Source organism: Astatotilapia calliptera, chromosome 22 (assembly GCF_964374335.1).
Source record: "Astatotilapia calliptera chromosome 22, fAstCal68.1, whole genome shotgun sequence".
In the NCBI taxonomy this organism is placed as follows: Eukaryota; Metazoa; Chordata; class Actinopteri; order Cichliformes; family Cichlidae; genus Astatotilapia; species Astatotilapia calliptera.
The window spans coordinates 12,234,230-12,252,805 of NC_137442.1; the positions used below are offsets into that span (position 1 = coordinate 12,234,230).

The 18,576-nt window shown below is 38.7% G+C and overlaps 1 protein-coding gene across 1 annotated transcript; it reads left to right on the forward strand.

Moving 5' to 3' along the window:
* The first annotated feature begins 345 nt into the window (after window positions 1–345).
* On the forward strand, window positions 346–12,311 carry zdhhc3b (zDHHC palmitoyltransferase 3b). Its single transcript, XM_026156571.2, has 7 exons — window positions 346–694; window positions 6,043–6,374; window positions 7,920–8,044; window positions 8,863–8,959; window positions 9,922–10,003; window positions 10,346–10,476; window positions 11,988–12,311. Exons 2-7 carry the CDS (start codon window positions 6,072–6,074, stop codon window positions 12,144–12,146), a joined length of 897 nt encoding a protein of 298 aa, XP_026012356.1. The 5' UTR covers window positions 346–694; window positions 6,043–6,071; the 3' UTR covers window positions 12,147–12,311.
* The last annotated feature ends 6,265 nt before the right edge of the window (window positions 12,312–18,576 follow it).

Genomic DNA, 18,576 nt, shown 5'->3' on the forward strand with positions numbered 1-18,576 from the left:
TGTGTCATAGACTGACATTTTTTTGTTTGTTGCTTAAAATATTGTAATTTTTTGGGGTTATTTGCCACTTTTTTTCCTCTCATTTTTTCCTTGTAACTTTTTTTGGAAATTTTTCTCCCCTAGTACAATCCCTTATTTATTTATTTATTTATTTATTTATTCATTCATTCATTTATCTATTTTCCTTACAGACTTACTCACTTTAACCTTCAGCAGCCCTCACCATCGTAAGGGGGGTGGTAGGATTTTGCAAGGTTTTGATCTCAGCCCGGGTGAAAGTACCACCTAGAAGTCAACGCTCAGGGTTAAGCGGCCCATAACAGACAGGAGAGGGTGTCTGACTTCCTGGTTGGATCTGCATTTTGTTGTCCCGCTGCCCGCAGAGCTTTCTGGATCTGACGGGAGGAGCGGCAGTTCGACAGCACCTTGTGTCAGGTCACGTTTAGCTGACTGTTAGTGAGGATAATTAACACTTCTTTGAAAACGAGACAGCAACGAGAGCGGGAGCCGAGTCGCTGGGGCCGTGGAGGGCAACTGTCCGAAGATCGGTGAGGTTAGCTGGGATTGAGCTAACGGACGCAGCGGAGGGGCAGACAGGCGTGTGTGGATAGTTTGGGGTGTCTGAACTCTACAAGCCTCTAAACTACACAAAGAGTTCAAGAAGCGTCCGTCGAGAAAGGCAAGAGAGTGCGAGGTAGGCTGTGAAAACCCAGTTTCACTCTGGAAAATGGTTTTGTAGATTTTAAGTGTTTCCATTTATCAACTACTGGAAAACCAGTCATCCCGCTCTGTTTCAGCTACCAGTTAACTTCCTGGTTTGGTTTATTACTGCACTTTCCAAAAGATGAGTAGTTATGTCCTATACATCATATATGTTACCATATACGATACTCATCATATCTTTGTGGTGGTTAGTTTACCTGAAATACAGCAAACCGTGCTCAAAAGCACTTCAGCCGTATACATGAGCCCAGAACACACGCTTATTTTTTTTTCCTCCTTAGTGCCTCTCAGGTTATTCAACATATTTTAGCAGATGTCTGTTTTTTATCCTCGAAATCAAATCGGCCAAAGACGAGCTGGAAGGACCAGTCAGTGAATCTTGTTGTGGATAAACAAGTAATGAAACTGCTGTCTTGCAGTTGCCATAACATTAAATGCAACCATTATTAAAATAGCTTATCTCATTATGAATGGCTTAATAAAATCAATGTCATATGATAAAACAAGATAGCTCAATAAGATACAAAAAAACACAGTTAGATAAGAAATTAATGATATAATATAAGAGTGAAACCAAAGACAGGTGACTGAAATGAAAAAAGGTGATCATCTCCTCAGAGTTGCACTTTGTCGTGGAGTCAGATATATTGGTGAACAATCTGTTCTTGATGATTTATTGGAAGGAGGATTGACTTAAATGTTTGAGATTTTATACTCCTACTGACAACTCGCATTCACCCAGGGTCTTATTCTGTTCCACCTTTAACTCTTTTCGTAGCTCACATCCTCGCCTTTGATGTATTTAGAGTCACCAATTAAACATACATTAGGTATAAATGAGAGCAGCTAAATAAAAATACACAACAACAGGAAGAGCAGGTTAACTCCACACAGAGACCATCCAGGAAGTCTTGAACCCAGGAGCCTCTTGCTCTGAAGCAGTTGGGTCACACCAGATCCAAAGAGGGCAGGTTTTGAGACTTTTACCTACCAAAAGTGGTCCAAAAACAGGACAACAAGTGATAGGTGCTCAAGCGTAATGAGGGCTGTGATAGAAAGTTGAAAGAATACAGAGTGCATCCTGATCTGTGGCCACAAACACCTGAGTGTTAGTATAGGACTACAGTGCAAAGGAGAGATGTTTTATTAAACACAAACAGTGTGTGTTAATGAATGTAGATGTGAACATGCCACATATTCAGTTTACAAATGTAATTAAAATTTAATTCTTAAGTGTAATAAAGTGTTTCAAAGTGAAACAAATAAACAACCTGAGGTGAACTTGAGAAAAACGGGTGTAGTGTTCTACGTTTTTATGTTTAAACCATGTCTAGATCTCGAAATACTTTCAACTCACCATTCGTTTCACACCTGTACAATAAACATGACATCAGTAAAATGATTAACAATTCATTTTTTACTGAAAAAACTGGACAAATTAATGGCTTCTGTGCAATTTTCACTCTTTGTAAAGCCATCTAGTGGGCCAGACTGGACCCTGGACCTGCTTTAGCCAGTAGAGAGTTCGCTCTGTCAGTTTAAAGACCATCAACAGCTACTCCGTGAGCAGTTTGTCGTGTCTAATGTGTCTCTTCTGCCACTCTGCTTCAATACAGGGACAGCAGTATCTATGTGATGATAAATAAAACAATGTGTATCGGTGTCATATTCAGGTCATGTTTGTTTTTGCAATAATAATCCCTGAAGCATCACATTAGTCTTGAGTGAAACAACCATTTTCAGTTTTTTAAGTGGCCCGATGAGACTATCAGTAAAGTGGAACAACATCAGCATGTTAACTGGCTGTTTATCGCAGCAGGAGGTCCTCGTGCCGCCTGCCCGCTCAGCTGCCTCCTTCACTCGGTGGTGTAATTTATTTTACAGCAGGGTATCAAAAATGCCTGTGAATCGTGGAGTGTTTTAGTGTGCTGCATGCATTTTAAATGAACTTACCTTTACCGTGTTAAACATTTTCACATACTGTATCTACTGTATCTTCCGGATCGTCTTAGACAAGATTTTGTTGTGTAAAGTGTTTCTGTTCCATTCATGTTGGTTTTCCTCTCTATACAAGCAGCTATTCACTGACAGAAATCTATAGACTCATTCTGCAGGAGGAACTATTTGCTTAATTGTTAATGAACTCAGCATCAGTAGTTAGTTTCACTCCAGGGCTTTCTTGCCTATTTCATTGTCTTGAGTTTCTGTCTTTTTTTCATCATCTCCATTTTCACTCAACACTGGTTTCATTGCTGTTTCTAGCTGTTGTTTCTAATGAAGGGAGTCGTTTTCAGTGACACACCGGCCATGTGTAAGCTTCCTGCATCCTGAAGCAAGTTTTACTTGAAACTCGACAGGTGGACTTCCTCCACCCGTCGAGCCAAATACGCGTCAAGTGAGTCACACGAGTAAACAACACGTGGTTATTACAGGGACACTAGCATGTGTACTGAAAATTCATTTAGTACTCCAATAGAACACTTAAAAACAATCGTTCATCTAACCAGAGTGAAGTAGGTGAACTTACAGCTTATTTGCAGCGGGGGAAGTAATCTGAAACTTGAACTTTAAAGCAAACAGTTCCCAAAAATGCTTCAGCTTTTTTTGTGTGTGTCGCTTTGGAACACACTGTGTTGCTACACCTTTGCAGCCACAGTTACAACATACTGTAATATAGGAAGTTGAATATTGAATATAAATCATGAGAAAAAAGCAAGTGGTTGGTCTGGAGTTGTTTCTGGAGCAAGCTAAAGACCCAGAACATTAGGAAATACCTGAATGGTAGGTTTTAAGTGAACATCGGGCCAGTTTGTCGTGAACGGCATATTTGTGTCAATTCTTGCTGACCTCAAGAGCCCTGGGAATAAATCTGCTAAACATAATTTTTGTAGCATTATAGAAAAAATACAACAAGTGTATTTGGCTACTGAATGAGTCTTTTTAGATTCTGTGATTTCATTTTATTAATTCATTTATTTTTCGGAACAAAGTTGTATTATTTACCAGTTTCAGTGTACACTTTGTGTCTTTTGTCCTGTATTCGTCATTTCACCCCCAGCCAGTTGCAGCAGATGGACACCCCTCCCTGAACCTGGTTCTTCCTGTTACTGGTTTCTTGCTGCTAAAAAGGAGTTTTCCCTTCCACTGTCACCAAGTGCTTTCTTACAAGGGGGTTGTCTGATTGTTGGGGTTTTCTCTGTATTATTGTGGGGTCTTTACCTTAAAATTTAAAGTTGTGATTTGACACTATATAAATCAAATTGAATAAATTTTCAGTAAAAGCTGGAACAAAAATTGACTTCTTTTGACTGGTAGTTTACGGTGACAGATTAGTATTATCTGATGACCACGTTGAAATAAATCGCTCAAAAAATTATTTATTCAAATAAAGAGTAAAAATTAGAATAGCCCAAATGAGCGCACAAAACTGTTTTAAATACTTTGTGCTGCTTAAAAATGTCACTGCTGATAGATGCTGTGTGACATTCTTGGGAAATGTAGATGTGCTGGGATTCTTTCCTTTATTGTGATCCACAGCTTGACATGGTGGTGAATGTTGGGTACAGAGTTTTGTTTGTCACCATGCCATCTATGCCGCTTGACATCTGTCCAACTTTGGCTTTAGACGGATTGATCCTTCCAGGAAGCTTTTATTTCACTTGCAGTAATGTAATGACTTGTTGTCAACTTGAGTGATGTTAAATTCTAGCCTGGGCTCATTGCGAAATGGTCATGAAAATGATTTTGTGTGGGGTTTTTTTTTTTTTTTTTTTGGTAAGTGTTTTTCTTTTTCTTCTCACATGCACGGAGACAAACTGTCCACTTTACTTTGTTATGTTGCAGTCAGCAAGACTTTGGCCAGTCCTGAGTAAGCGGGATCAACTTTGAAACCAGTATGTTTCACATTTGTGCTGCCTCTGTTTTTGAGCGTCCTGAGTAGCATGTGTCGCCATGCCAACCTAGAAAACTGAGCATCCTTTTGAAACGTCCGACTTGTGTACTTTAACCCAGATGTGATCTTTTTCTAAACCTAATCAAATATTTTTCTTTCCTAAACTGAACTAGGTCATTTTTGGTATGTAAACAGAACTAATGCTACAGTCACACTGGGGAAAACGGTGATCTGCTCTGTCTGGACCCTCCCTCACACATAGACATGGTGAAACAACGAGCATAGGAGAAGAAACTTTGGCACCAAAATGTAGTAAAAACTGATCCTATTAAAAGGTTAAAAATCATAAATCCATTTTGGTTTTGATTTAATTTTGCTTTCCTTCTGGACAGTGATGGAATCTGAGATTTTGTCCCAGATGTGCTGTATGTTTTTATTCTGATTAAATTTCTGTCCTCTGGGAAGCCTGTGTAACTGTCAGGATCATTGGACAAGCCTTAATTAATGTGGACATAAAAGTGAGATTAGACTATCATTCAGTTAAGTCTAATGGATAGATCGAATCCTTAGTTACACCCAAGCAGTTTGATTGCTCTAATTTTAATCTTAAGTTTCAGTGAGGAGAAGGGCATCAAGGTTCCTGTATCCTACAGGAATCAGCTGTTTTATTTTAGCCTTCATGTAATACTGAGATCTAGTTATTTTTGACAGTTTGGCCCCTTTCAAGTCACATCAGATTTTTGTCTACACACACACACAAACCTGCTTGATGACTTATTTATGAGCCTCGTCTCCAGACGGATCTGGATACACACACGCTTAAGCCCCAAGCAGAGCAGGACAGCAGTGTAGTCTGTTTTGTGGTGAAGCATTGTTTTGTGTTACCTTTAAGGCCAAATGCTGAAACTTTGCTGTGAGAGGATGCATGGATTTTCTTGGCGTTGTGGGATCAGAGCGGTTAGTGTTTGTTCCTCCTCCAGTTAATGCGTCCTCTTGAGCGTTTACTCCAACATTATTTGCTGATTCACTGTGCCTTAATGGCTCCTGCCTTTATTTATATTCCTCGAGGACCATGCAGATTCTGTTATTAGTCTGTTTACACTGACTCTTAATTGCTGTGGGACACCACTGTTACAGCGAAGTATCAAAGTAATACAGTCAGAGCAGAAAAAAATAGTTGTTTGATAGAAAATGAATCCAAAAAATAAATCAAACGTTGTTTTGTTCAGCTTCTCTCCTGAGATAATTTGAATTTCTGTGTGTGACAGAGAGAATAATCCATATTGAAGGTGATGGAAGTGAAAATAACTGTATGGCAACTGTGTACCATCCCTCGCATAAGTCCCTAATTCCTCCTCTTCTTTCATTTTCTTCCCACCGCTCTGTCCCCCCCTCTTCCTCACCATCTGTCTCGTCACTCCTCGCAGTATGTGGTTGGAGCCACAGGCGCTTTAGGATGAAGAGCCCGGCGCACCGCACCAGGGACATTGAGCGCCAAGCTGGCTACCTGAAGCGCGAGCACTGCACCCCTCCTCCACCGCGCACCGGCTCCGACACCATGTGGTTCATCCGCGACAGCTGCGGCATCGTGTGTGGCATCATCACCTGGCTCCTGGTCTTCTACGCCGAGTTTGTGGTGGTGTTCGTCATGCTGCTGCCTGCCAAGAACGTGGCCTATAGCCTCTTCAACGGGGTGCTGTTCAACGGCCTCGCCTTCCTCGCCCTTGCTTCCCATGCCAAGGCGATGTGCACAGACCCGGTCAGTCAGAGCTTTATTGGTCCACTTTATTTGCTTGTAGGATGCGATACTGACTGTCTGACTAGCACTATTTATCCTCTCTCGATTTATTACTACAATAATTTAAGAATGTGTTCCTGTTGGTGTGCTCATAGTAAATATTTGACTTGCAACAGTTGCATGGGGTACTAAACTTTTATTTCTGTGCTCTTTTACTTTAAACTTCCACAAATTCCTCCACACTTCTCTGACACGTACTTTGCAAATTATATCTACATTTTATTAGGTACACTGGCAGCTAGGAGTTTATAATATATGCTTATGAAATGCAGCGCTCTCCAAACTTTGTGGTTTTGTATCCTTTAATGTATAGCTGGAGCCTATGGTATGACTCACATGCTTTTATTTAAAAAAAAAAAAAAAAAAATCTAAACTACCTGTAACTTGCAGCAGAAATAGAAGTAAAAAATAAAATAAAAAATTGATCAGATTTCTGTTATAGAACCAATTTAATTCTTATTTTCCACCACATTAATCATCCCCTCAGTGGATCCCTGGTCCTTAGGTTGTGAGCCCCTTAATTATTCAACAGAATTTAAACTGTAGTCATATCAGATATAATAAAAATGTCATTCACGTCATTCATGTCTAAAATGTCATTAGATACATTTTTCTTATAACATCCCACAAACATTACCTTTTTTTTTCTCTCCTTTTTTTTTTTGTTGCCCATCTGGCTTAGTTGTATCACAGTCCATTGACTTTCTTGGATATCAGGTGCAAAATAAATTATCTTGGGTTCTCTCCTAGTTTTTGACTCTGAGGAAACTCTTCTTTGTTTCCCTTATTAGGCTCTTGGATAGTCTCACATAACCCATAAAGCCCTACTGAAAAATTTGACACTTTAAAATGAGTTTAAGGCCCCACCCGTGAGGGCTTGCATGCACTTTAGTCTGGGGTGGGCTTTGTTTTAAGTCTAATCTCATTTTTAATCTTCCGTTACTGTGTTTTAGTAATTTTTTATTTGTACTCTTCTTTATGGATTCAGCAGCTTTTTTTGTTTATCCCTTTCAGTCTAGCTTTACTATTTCTGCAAACCTTTTTTTTTAGCATACTCTTAATTTACTTCTAATTGTTACATAGATTTGGATTTGTTTTCTCTATGTGCTTTGTTTGTTTTTTGGTTTTTTAAAAATGCTTTTGTGTTTGTCATGTTTTGTCTATCCTGGGCTTGGAAGCCTCTTGAGTCAACTCCAGCATTTGTAAAACAAAGAAAGTTCAACATAGCCACAATATCTATTCCTTATCTGGTTTCACTTCCCCTAAAATCCGCAGACAGGCTAAGCGGGTCACATGAAGGTGATTACCAACTCGATAAGTCAGCCCAGGGTTTCCCAATCTAGCTATAAGTGCGGTCACATAAAAGAGAGTGTGCGTTTGGCTGGAGAAGCACTTTTTAAATGCACTTTATAAAATAAAAGCCATCTTGCCGTCAAAGGAAATCATGTACCACATGTAGAGTGACAGAGCAGAGCTGACTTCTCTTTTCATCCCACTCCTCCTCAGGGTGCTGTGCCTAAAGGAAACGCAACCAAAGAGTTCATTGAAAGTTTGCAGCTCAAACCAGGACAGGTGGTGTACAAATGCCCCAAGTGCTGCAGCATCAAGCCAGACAGAGCTCACCACTGCAGGTACAGCACTGTATGAATCTGTGTAGTATAAGAAAGGGTACACTTCTCATTGCAGACTGCACATTTTGGGAACAAAACAAACAGGAATCTGCTGAAGTCTGCACCTCACAGAGGAAAGTCCTGATGCGACTCTCCGGCTGGGAACGCCACTCCTCCTCTGTGTTTGTGCCTAGACTGGCTCTCCTGCGTCTTTCAGCTGTGTCGCATTTCCCTGCAGACTCTGCAAGTTGATAATAATAAGGACTTCCCTCTGTGGTTGCTCAGTGGTTTCTCTGGGATCTCAAGGCATGAAAAGTGCAAAAACACCTCCGATTAATTGAATTGTGAAGCCAGTGAGTCAGCCCGTCTCAGAAGCAAAAATGGCAGTCAGTTTGATTCTTTTCAAGCTGAATATTATGAGTCATTCTTGAGGGTGCTTCAGATGATACAGTGCAGTGACACAGTTATCTCTAACAACCCAAACAAACAGTATCTTACACACAGAATGGCAGCTTTTTAAAAAGCGATTTCCCCATAAAACAAAGCGCCCAGGCAGCTCGAGTGTGACTCTCTGCTTTGTCTTATGATAAATTATGAGTTTCTGGCTTTTACTTGAGTTGTCAGCCTGCTGCAGTTTTGACAGATAAATAACCCCCAGTCTGCAGCTGCTATGACTGAGAGCAGCCTGTTCATTTTCTCACAGTTGACTGAATTATGCTCCTTAAGGTGTTTGTGTGTGTGTCTTTTAGTGACAGTTGTTGTGACATACCAACACCCACATTTGTGCATTGCATGACTCCCTCAGGTGTGCCTATGATTAATTTATTTTGTCTCCACAGTGTGTGTAAACGCTGCATCAAGAAGATGGACCATCACTGCCCCTGGGTGAATAACTGTGTCGGAGAAAGCAACCAGAAATACTTTGTCCTCTTCACAGTGAGTCTTTAACAGCAAAACGAATATTAGAATCCACTTGGAAATATTCATAATAACTCCCTCTTTCATTATCATGCTCACACTTATACTTGCTCTTGGGTCGAATGTCATAATATATAGGGTGCACCCACCGGCTACTTTAGTAGGTACACTGGCTTGGACCCAGTTTTGCCATCAGAACTGGCCTAATTTTTCATTGCACATATTCAGCAAACATAGGAAACATTGGATAGAAATTTTGGTCTATATTGACATGATAGCATCACATTGTTACTGCAGATTTGTTGGCTTCACATCAGTGATGTGTATCTCTTGCTCCACCACACCCCAAAGGTAATCTATTGGAGTGGGAAATGGCACTGAAGGCCATTTGAGCACACTGTAACTCATTGTCATGTTCAAGAAACCAGTTTGAGGTGATATGAGCTTTGTGACATGGTCACATTGTTAACTCTGCTCTAAGCCTACCATCCATATATGACAGCAGAAATTGAGACCAAGACTAAGCAAAGTCTTTCCAATCTGTCTGTCCAATTTTGATGAAGACATGTAAATTGTAATCTTAGTTTCCTGTTTTTAATAAAAGTGGCACCCGGTGTGGTCTTCAACTGCTGTAACCCATGTTGTGCATTCAGAAATGCTCTTCTGCACAACTTGGTTGTAACCAATCGGTGTCCATTTGTGGTTATTTGAGTTAAAGACCTTTAGACATCGGAAAATCCAGACTTCCTTTTTCTTAATCCAGCTGTTCACACTGACTGCGTAATTTTGTTTAGACGAATTTGTGGCAGGTTTTTTTTTTTTTTTTTTGAACATAGTTTGATTTTTTTTCTTCTTCTTCTTCCCCCAATTTGCCTGTACGCCTAAATGCATTTTATTTTGGCTTTCCAAATTAAGACCATAAATGAATATGAAGATTATAAAAATGAGATGACTGACATTACATTTGTGTTTGTTTTCAGATGTACATTGCACTAATATCTTTCCATGCGTTATTCATGGCGGCCTTCCATTTCGTTTTCTGCATTGAAGAAGACTGGGCGAGTAAGTGTGTGTCCTGTAATATAGTAGTTTAGTATAGGAACCAATCCAATCAGTAAAGCTTGTGACTAAGATGTAAAATGTTATGCATTAGAAGACTAATGTGGAACTCTTTTCATAGTTGATTTATTGTCTAAGCAAACTTGACACATTCTCTGCACTGACAAGCTATGACTTCTCTATTTTTATGCAAAATGTGAGGGGCAAGCCTCTGATTGGGCTAAGTGAGGGAACAGGGAACCTTGACGCTTAAGTCTTTAAGTCTGTTTAATATCCTTTCTGGTTTCCAAATTTTAGGTTATTTACTTGGTTTAACATAAAAAAAAAAACTCCCTTTCTTTCCAGAGTGCAGCAACTTCTCTCCACCAGCAACTGTCATCCTCCTCATCCTCCTCTGCTTTGAAGGTCTCCTCTTTCTGATCTTCACTGCAGTCATGTTTGGGACTCAGGTCCACTCCATCTGCACTGATGAAACGGTGAGTAAATCCAGCAGGGAATTTCACCACCTTACCTCTCCTCTGCACACCTCTTGAAAACTGAATTTCAGCTACTGCCGTGTCAGCAGTCTGACATGAGGTTAAGTTCTCATGTCAGAAACTTCCCACCTTGCTGAAGAGCCTTTAAAAAGAAAGATACTAGATCCTTTTCAGCTTGATGTGGAGAAAGTGCTGGCCTGGCTCTGACCCTTGTTTCTGCAGTTTCTACTTCACCTCACAGAGAACATTTCTCTGTATAAAACTGCAGTTAGACTCTTTTTAAAGTTTGACTCAACCAGAAACATTTTGTTGTTTGTCTTCACAAAGTTAAGTGGAAGTAATCATTACATCAGTCGCAACTGATGTAAGTGTAGGCGACCTCATTGACCACATCTTTGTTATTAAGGAAACATGAATATTTTTTATCAATTGTAATGTTTTAGAAGAAAAACAGCAACCGTTTATTGCATGAGATTATATTTATTGATTGTGCTCTCTAAAGCTACTTATGATCAGTACATTTACTCTCAAGAAGAGAGAAAAGGTTTTATTGTCCATACTCTTAAAAAAGGAAGTATTTTCTCAATCTGTAAAATGTAATATTAGAAATTAGAAAAATACTGTACACTAGTCTTAAAAACCCCCATAAATTCATGATACAAAGTTTATTTTGTCATATACTGGACCTTAGTTTAGCCCCTCAGTTCATCCTCTGTGAAACAGTTGTTTTTTTTAGTTTTTTTCCCTTTAAACTAACTTTCTTGTGATTGGTTGCTCCTTGCAAACAGAAAATTTAAAGTCAGACCTGTGTGCTTGAGGGACTGTACGAGGAGATCTGCTCTCACTGACATGATATGAGAGTTTAAAGAAATTACTAAAACCAGAGATTTAGAGCAGTCTCAACTCTGAGCGTAAACTGACCTCATTATTTGAAACTCTGGCCATGTTTGATATCCGTCACTCTTAAGAGTACAGAAAATAAGGAAAAGCATGTCTGGTCCTTTAAAGAAAAAATGTTTCTTAACAGTATGAAGACCAGCACCAGACTCGGGTGTTTTAGTTTGCAGTTTGGGGTCGAGCCTCCATAAGATTTCCCAATGTATATATTATGTATATAATGTTCTTCCTCTACCCCCTCTTCCTATAACTATGCATTTGACAAATAAAGAACCTTGAACCAAAATAAACTAAACCTGTTCGTCCTCCAGGTGGGTTCAGAGTAATGCATTTTCTGCTCAAGACACCCACAGCTCTGACTCAGACTTATCACTACAAAGAACTGTCAATTGTAGTGTTATATGGCCTCCATTTGTTGACTGTGTTGGTTTATCCTGGGAGCTTTCTTAATCGTCAGGAACCACTGAGAGTGAGTCACCTAAGACCTGTGAAAGGAAAACAAAAGAATACAAATTGTGATTCATTTTTAATCCCTCATTCAGCAGCTGCATGTTTTGATGTTTTGTATCAGGGCTGAATTTAACTCGCACTGCGTTGCTTTACCTTTTTTGCAGGGTATCGAGCAGCTGAAGAAGGAGGAGAGGAGATGGGCCAAAAAGTCTAAATGGATGAACATGAAGGTGGTGTTTGGCCACCCATTCTCTATAGCCTGGCTGAGCCCCTTTGCAACACCTGACCATGGAAAGGCAGATGTGTATCAGTATATAGTGTGAAAGCTGGATTCTAAGTGTCTGTGGACATAGACTGATCACTCTTGCCTGGAGCACAAACTTCTCTTAACCACTTCTAAATTTTCTTTCTTCTAGGAACTATTGATATTTCAGGGTGTTTTGCTGTAAAATGTGTTTTTCCTTTTTAAATTTTGCCGTTGCCCTTTCCCTGTTTTGGTGCTGACTGAGATTAACGAGGTGTAGCTGCACAATACAGCACTCTTAAGCTATGCAGCAGCATCTTGACAAGAAGCATCTAATGAGACTCTGGCAAAACACAACAAGAGACTAAGTTTTGCATTCGCTGGAGTGAATATGCCTGCAGTATCTTCAATCATCTCCTACTTCTAAGGCTACACAATGTGAACTCAAGTCCTGAATGTTTCTACTCAAAGAAGCGCAGCATGGTTGCCACAATGAACACCTGGTTTTGTCTTCCTGTAAAAAATGATCCTTTTTCCTTCATTTGCTTTATTAATGTAGTCGCGGTAGTCTTTTTGCTGAATGCTGCGGATGATTTGCCTTAGAACAGAGCATTAGCGAGCAGTGGAATCTGCTTTTTGTAAAGCTATTTCTATTTATTTGCCTTAATGTGACAGTTCAGGCTCACACTTGTTAATGCTACTTGTTTCCTCTTTTTGATGCCAGAGAAAAGTAGGTTTGTCCATTTCATTTTTCTTTTTCTTGCATTACTGCAATCAAAAGACAAATGTAACGCCTAACCTTTCTGGCAAGAAATCACATTTTGGAAAAGTTTTAAGTGTTTTTCAAGAGGACTCTGAAAATGGAGAACAGCAATAACCTCACGGTGGCTGGTTAAAGTTATAACCCTTAAGATTTCTGTGCTACTTGGTCAGTTTATATTGCACTAAACGCTCACTGAGCAGTGTTTGTATGTGCCCACAGAGCATCCAGGTAAAACAAGGTTTCTTTTCATTTTCCACAAGTAACCCGAGTCTTGCAGCGCCTATCTTCTTATGATTTTTTTTTTTTTTAAATTTAAAACCAATCCAGCGTCACAACATCTAGAAAAAGTCTGATCGGGTCGTGAAGGTTAGATCATAAAATGCTAAGCCAAAGGCAATTTGAAGATTAAACTCTGACAATCACTTTGCGTTAGCTTCACAATAAAACTTCCTTTGTGTTTGGCCAGCAGAGCATGTAAGAAATGTTGCATTAGATGCAGCTTAAACAGCTGGTACAGATGCTAGCACTGACTGAATTAAGCACTTCCACTTGCTTATGCTGGCAGTTTAAATTGTGCATGATTAATTGCGTAATCTAAGACTAACAAAAAATCTGCAGCTCTGCCGTAAATATTACCTTAACCTTTCAAGCCTTTTGTTTTTTGATGACCTTCATAGAAATCATCAATATGTGTCTTACAGAGATGAGATTTAAAGGAGGAATATTGGGAAATTTATGTTTTTAAATACTTTTCCCCCCCTTTCTTTGAACAAGTAATGAATGCCGAAAGTTTAAACTAAACATTCAGATCACCTTCTAATATTGTGAAGGTCCTCCTCGTGTTGCCAAAAATGCTCTGACCCATTGAGGAATTAATACATGACCTTTAAGGTGGATCTTGTGGCGTCTGGCAGGACAGCATTTGGGTCCTGTTGGGTTTCAGGGTGTGGCCTCCATGGATTGGGCTTGTTCCAGTCACATGATTGGATGCTTGATCCACTTCTGATCTGGGGAGCTTGGACTCCAGGTCAATGCTTTGGGCTCTTTGTTGTGTTCATCAAGCTGTTCCTGAATGGTTTTTACAGAGGGCTCGGGCACGTTGGCATGTTTGTGGAGGCTGTTTTGCTGTAACATTTAAGTGGGTGGTACATGGGAAAGTAACAGCCATGTGAATGCCAATCTTCCCGGGTGCCCAGCAGATCATCTCACGTTAATAAAATGAGCAATGCTAATTACTTGGTCTCTCAGTGATTTTAATGTTGTGACTGATTGGATTATAATTGAATAGCTGTGTAGAATTTTATGGCAGAGCTGTGTTTAATTACATTAGACTACCTAATAAGGTGGCTATGTAGAAAAGCAGTTAGAGAACGTAAATAAACTGGATGTCAAAATGTTGTCCAAAAATGCTAAAAGTGTAAAAACCAAAAGAGTTCAATTTCCTGAAAAGCTTAAGGGTTATAACTTTCAAGTCTGATACTAGGTAGGTAAAAGTGTAAGATACTTACAGTGACTTCCTGGTCGAATATAAAACTGAAGTTAAACCAGCATCCTTTTGAACTTTAGTTTCATTTGCTTTGTAACAATCACCAGCTGAGACAGAAAGTCAGGGAATCAAGCAATACACGTTGCTCTGTGTGTGTTGACACTAAGTGTATTTTACTTGCTCTCAGTTGATGGAATTCGCTTGTGGTCTGGTTTGTCACAGATTTTCATTGTAATTATGTTTTTTGGAGGCGGGAGCTCAGAGAAAATGTTCACTCGTGCTGGAAGTGTGTAACTGTCACAACTGTGGATTTTAATGGAACACAGGAAACTTCAGATTTTACTTTTGAGGATGAGAATCTGATGCAGATAAGAAATGGGCATCTTCAAAGCATTTAACACTTAAATGCCTTTGCCAGAACGTGTTATTAAAAGCCTTACTCGAGTTAAAACAAAAAACATGATTTAGAGGATGATGAAAAGATATTATAAATATATGTGTTGCCAAATTGAAGGCTAAAGGAGGGGAGGCAAGGATGTAGCCATTAAAACAGTTGTCAGAAATTAGATTTTCTTAGGTTTTTAAATGTCGTAACCATTATGTGGACACGGAACAGGTTTACACATACAGCACACCAGCTTTTTTTTTCTTTCTTCTTCCTCTCAAAAATGTTCTGTGGTCGGTATGCAAACTTATTTGTCTTATTTACTGTGGGCCACGTGGTTTTTATTTTGTTTTTCTGATCATTGTATTTGTTTCAAAGGATATGAAATAAAATGTATGACTATGGGATATTTTATTTACGGTTTGTGTAAGCTTGTAGACATTTTTGATGCAAAGATGTTAGTGATCGATGATATTGATGCCACAATCATTATTTAACAGCTGATTCTTCATTATAGAAGCTTCTATCTAAGGCTAAAAAACATTTTCAAAATTGGGTTTAACATTAAAACAGCATAACCTCACACACAAATACTGTAAAAGCGTAGACCTAAAATCTCATACTGTATCTAAACTGTAATGTGTAATTATATCAACAAAGTTGAAGTTACAAACTTGATTTGCATTTATTTAATTAGAATTCACTTTTTTTTTTTAATTATTTGTTTATAGCTCAGTATTTTGGGAAGGGTTAGTGTGGAAAAACAATGGAGGAAAAAGTGGTGACAAAGTATTGGATATTTGGTTTGAAAAGAAGTCCTGCCACTTATCAGTTATGTATACATTTTCATGGTCCAGCTTTAATTATCCTTTCATCACGGTCAGATATTTTATATAATTTATATCTAATGGTGTCATACAAATATACATTAAGAATTTACTCACTAAACTATAAACTGTCTTTTCAATTAAAATGTATTCATATAAATTTGAATAGAAACATTCAAATTCCCCTATTGTTATATAGCGCCAACTTAAAACAGTCGTCAGCTCAAGGCACTTAAAACAGCGGTCAGTTCCGTAAGTCGTTTGGTACCGGGCCGATAGTTGAGGCTTAGCTGTGAAACATGTTTTTCAAGGGTTTTGTCAGTTTTTATCGTTAAATCTGTTTCCCTGGGTCTTTTCCCATGAATTATAAGTAAATTTTCTTTTGGTTGGTACCGGTAATGGTTTTATTTTGTTGTATTTACCCGCGACACCTTAAAGGCCGGTCCGCGAAAATATTGTCGGACATAAAACGGTCCGTGGCGCAAAAAAGGTTGGGGACCGCTGACTTATAATGTATAATAAGGTAAAGACTCTAACATATTAGAAAGAAACTCCCAACAATCAGACAGTTCTTCATTAGCAGCACTTTGCAAAAGTGAAAGAAGAACTCCCTTTTGACAGGAAGGAGACCTCAATTTGTGCAATCTGTGTAGAATTACAGATTTTCATCATTTCAAAACCTTCAAAGGATGAATCACATCCATTGAATCACAATCTGAATGGTTGCTGCCTTTAAGTTTTGAGCGTACTTTTGCAGATTTCATGAAGGGCTGTTTTCCATTTTTACTGGAACAAGACTACTTAAAGAAAGGAGGCCAGTCTAACAGAGCACACATCTCATTGTGTAATTAGATGTAAACTAGCTCAAGGACAGCACTTTCTCCAGCCCCATTATCAACAGTAATGCTGTTTTTTATCGGACACTGCTGTGGTTGAATTTCCTCTTCTCTTCATGAAAACGTACACTCCCATTCAATGTGAATTAACCGGAAACAGCAGAGCTTCAGATTTACAAAGAGCATCTTACTACAACACAGTAATGAGTCAACAATCCGTTTGTTAGATGAGATGTTTAATAGGTTGGGTGGGACTTCTCTCAATGGAGTTCTTACTTTACACATTTTTCTATATTAACAATATATTTACACTTTTACAAATGTTTGTTCCACATAATCTGTAATGCATTTTAATAATGATTCATATCAGAGCAATCTAATCAAACTGTCTCAATGCATATTAAAAAGTTGAACATGAGAAGAAATATTTTGGTGTAGCAGCTTTCAGATTAAAGCGATGACTGAGCTGCTTATAGCAGGAGCCGGAGTACAACAGACACAAAATCAGTCTGTTTTCCTTCAGGTCTTCAGTGAGCTCCCCTTATCTTGTTTTCAAACATGAACTCTACAATTTCCAGCACACAGTAGAAGAGTCATGTTTTGTCACTATTTGAAATATTCTGTTTTAAATCAAAGAGCTGCCTGGATAGAGCATGCAGAATGCAGCATCTTGCCTGTAGTGAAATCACCAGAAAATGACCCATTCTATTATCATTTGGGTTCAACAGCTGCATCATATAGTTGCATTACGGAGCTACCAAGTTAAACACTGTTTAAGACCATTTTAGTTTTCTTGCAGTGCAGCGTTAACTTGTCATTGTGACATGCAGCTTGTCAGGTCAAAGCCCTACTATAGTGATTTTCTAAACACTTTGGACACCCACGGATAGAAATGCATGCCACTTCAATACCATTCTGCTCTCACAAAGCTATAATTTTTTGCTACTGCAGAATCTCTGGATGCTTATCTTACAGTGAGAGTGGCTTCACAGGAACATGGTTTCCCATATCATGCCGTTAACTGGAGAAAAGCCAGGCAGATATTAAAGGCAGATTAAAGAAATACATCAGCATTTAATTTCTTGCTGTGAGCCAGATGAGATCATTACCACAGCCAAGAACCCCATAGATAGGCCTAACATTAAGATTGCAAATGGGAGAAGGAGGATCTATCAAAAAGACCCCTCTAAAACTCACTGACATATTACTTTGTTAACATTTAAACTCTCTAGGTGTAAAAATGTAAAGTCATTATGATACGGGGTCTAGAAGCAAAGTCTCTGAACACTGATACTAATCAGACAATGAATGAGTTTGACATTTTTAAGAATTGATGTTATCTAAATTAGCTTGCAGCCGTTTGTAGTCTTTATGCCAGCTGCAAGCTGGTTAGTTTAAGTTAGGTTGTAAATGGTTTGGCATATGGATTTATGTAACAATTTTTAAATCATCCTAAGCTAACTAACTAGGTTAGCTACTTGATTAGCTTAGCATAGGATATAAATCGAATTGTTATTTACTAGCAATCTTCTTTTTAGTCTTTTTAGTCTTAGGCTAACCAACAGCTTAGCTTGTAATTTCAAATGTATTGGTATTTACAGTCCATTTAAAATATTTTTGGTGAGCTAAGCTAACTAACAGTTACTGATTAGCTTAACTTAGCATATAGGCGCTCTTCTAGTCTTGCTGACCACTTAAAGCTTTTTTACAGAGTGGTATAATGATCTCATCAGGCTCCTGTTAAAATATCTTACTGTTACTTTTAAATTAAAGCAAAACATTGAGGCATAAACACCTGATGATGCTTCATGTACATCCCTGCTATGAAATATTGTTCGGCGTGCCTTGAATATGAGAAGATAATATTATAGTCACATTTTCACTGCAGTCACATTAACTGGGATGCAAATCACATGGTACAAAACCTTCACAGCAGCACTTGGAAGGACATTTGATATATTTGTGCGTTACTGCTGTGAGATACTACAGACAAGTACCATAGCTACCATTATGCATTTATATTATGATATGTATCCAAACAACAGCAAAATGTGATTTGTTCATTAAAGCAGCCTTTGATGTCTTGTTCAGGCAAATCCCTGTAGCTGATTATACTAAGAGAACCTCCCTCTGGTAGCATATATTGACATTTTCTCTCTTCATTTATTAATGTTCACAGCTCCCTCCGTAACACACGTCACAGTGTATGAGA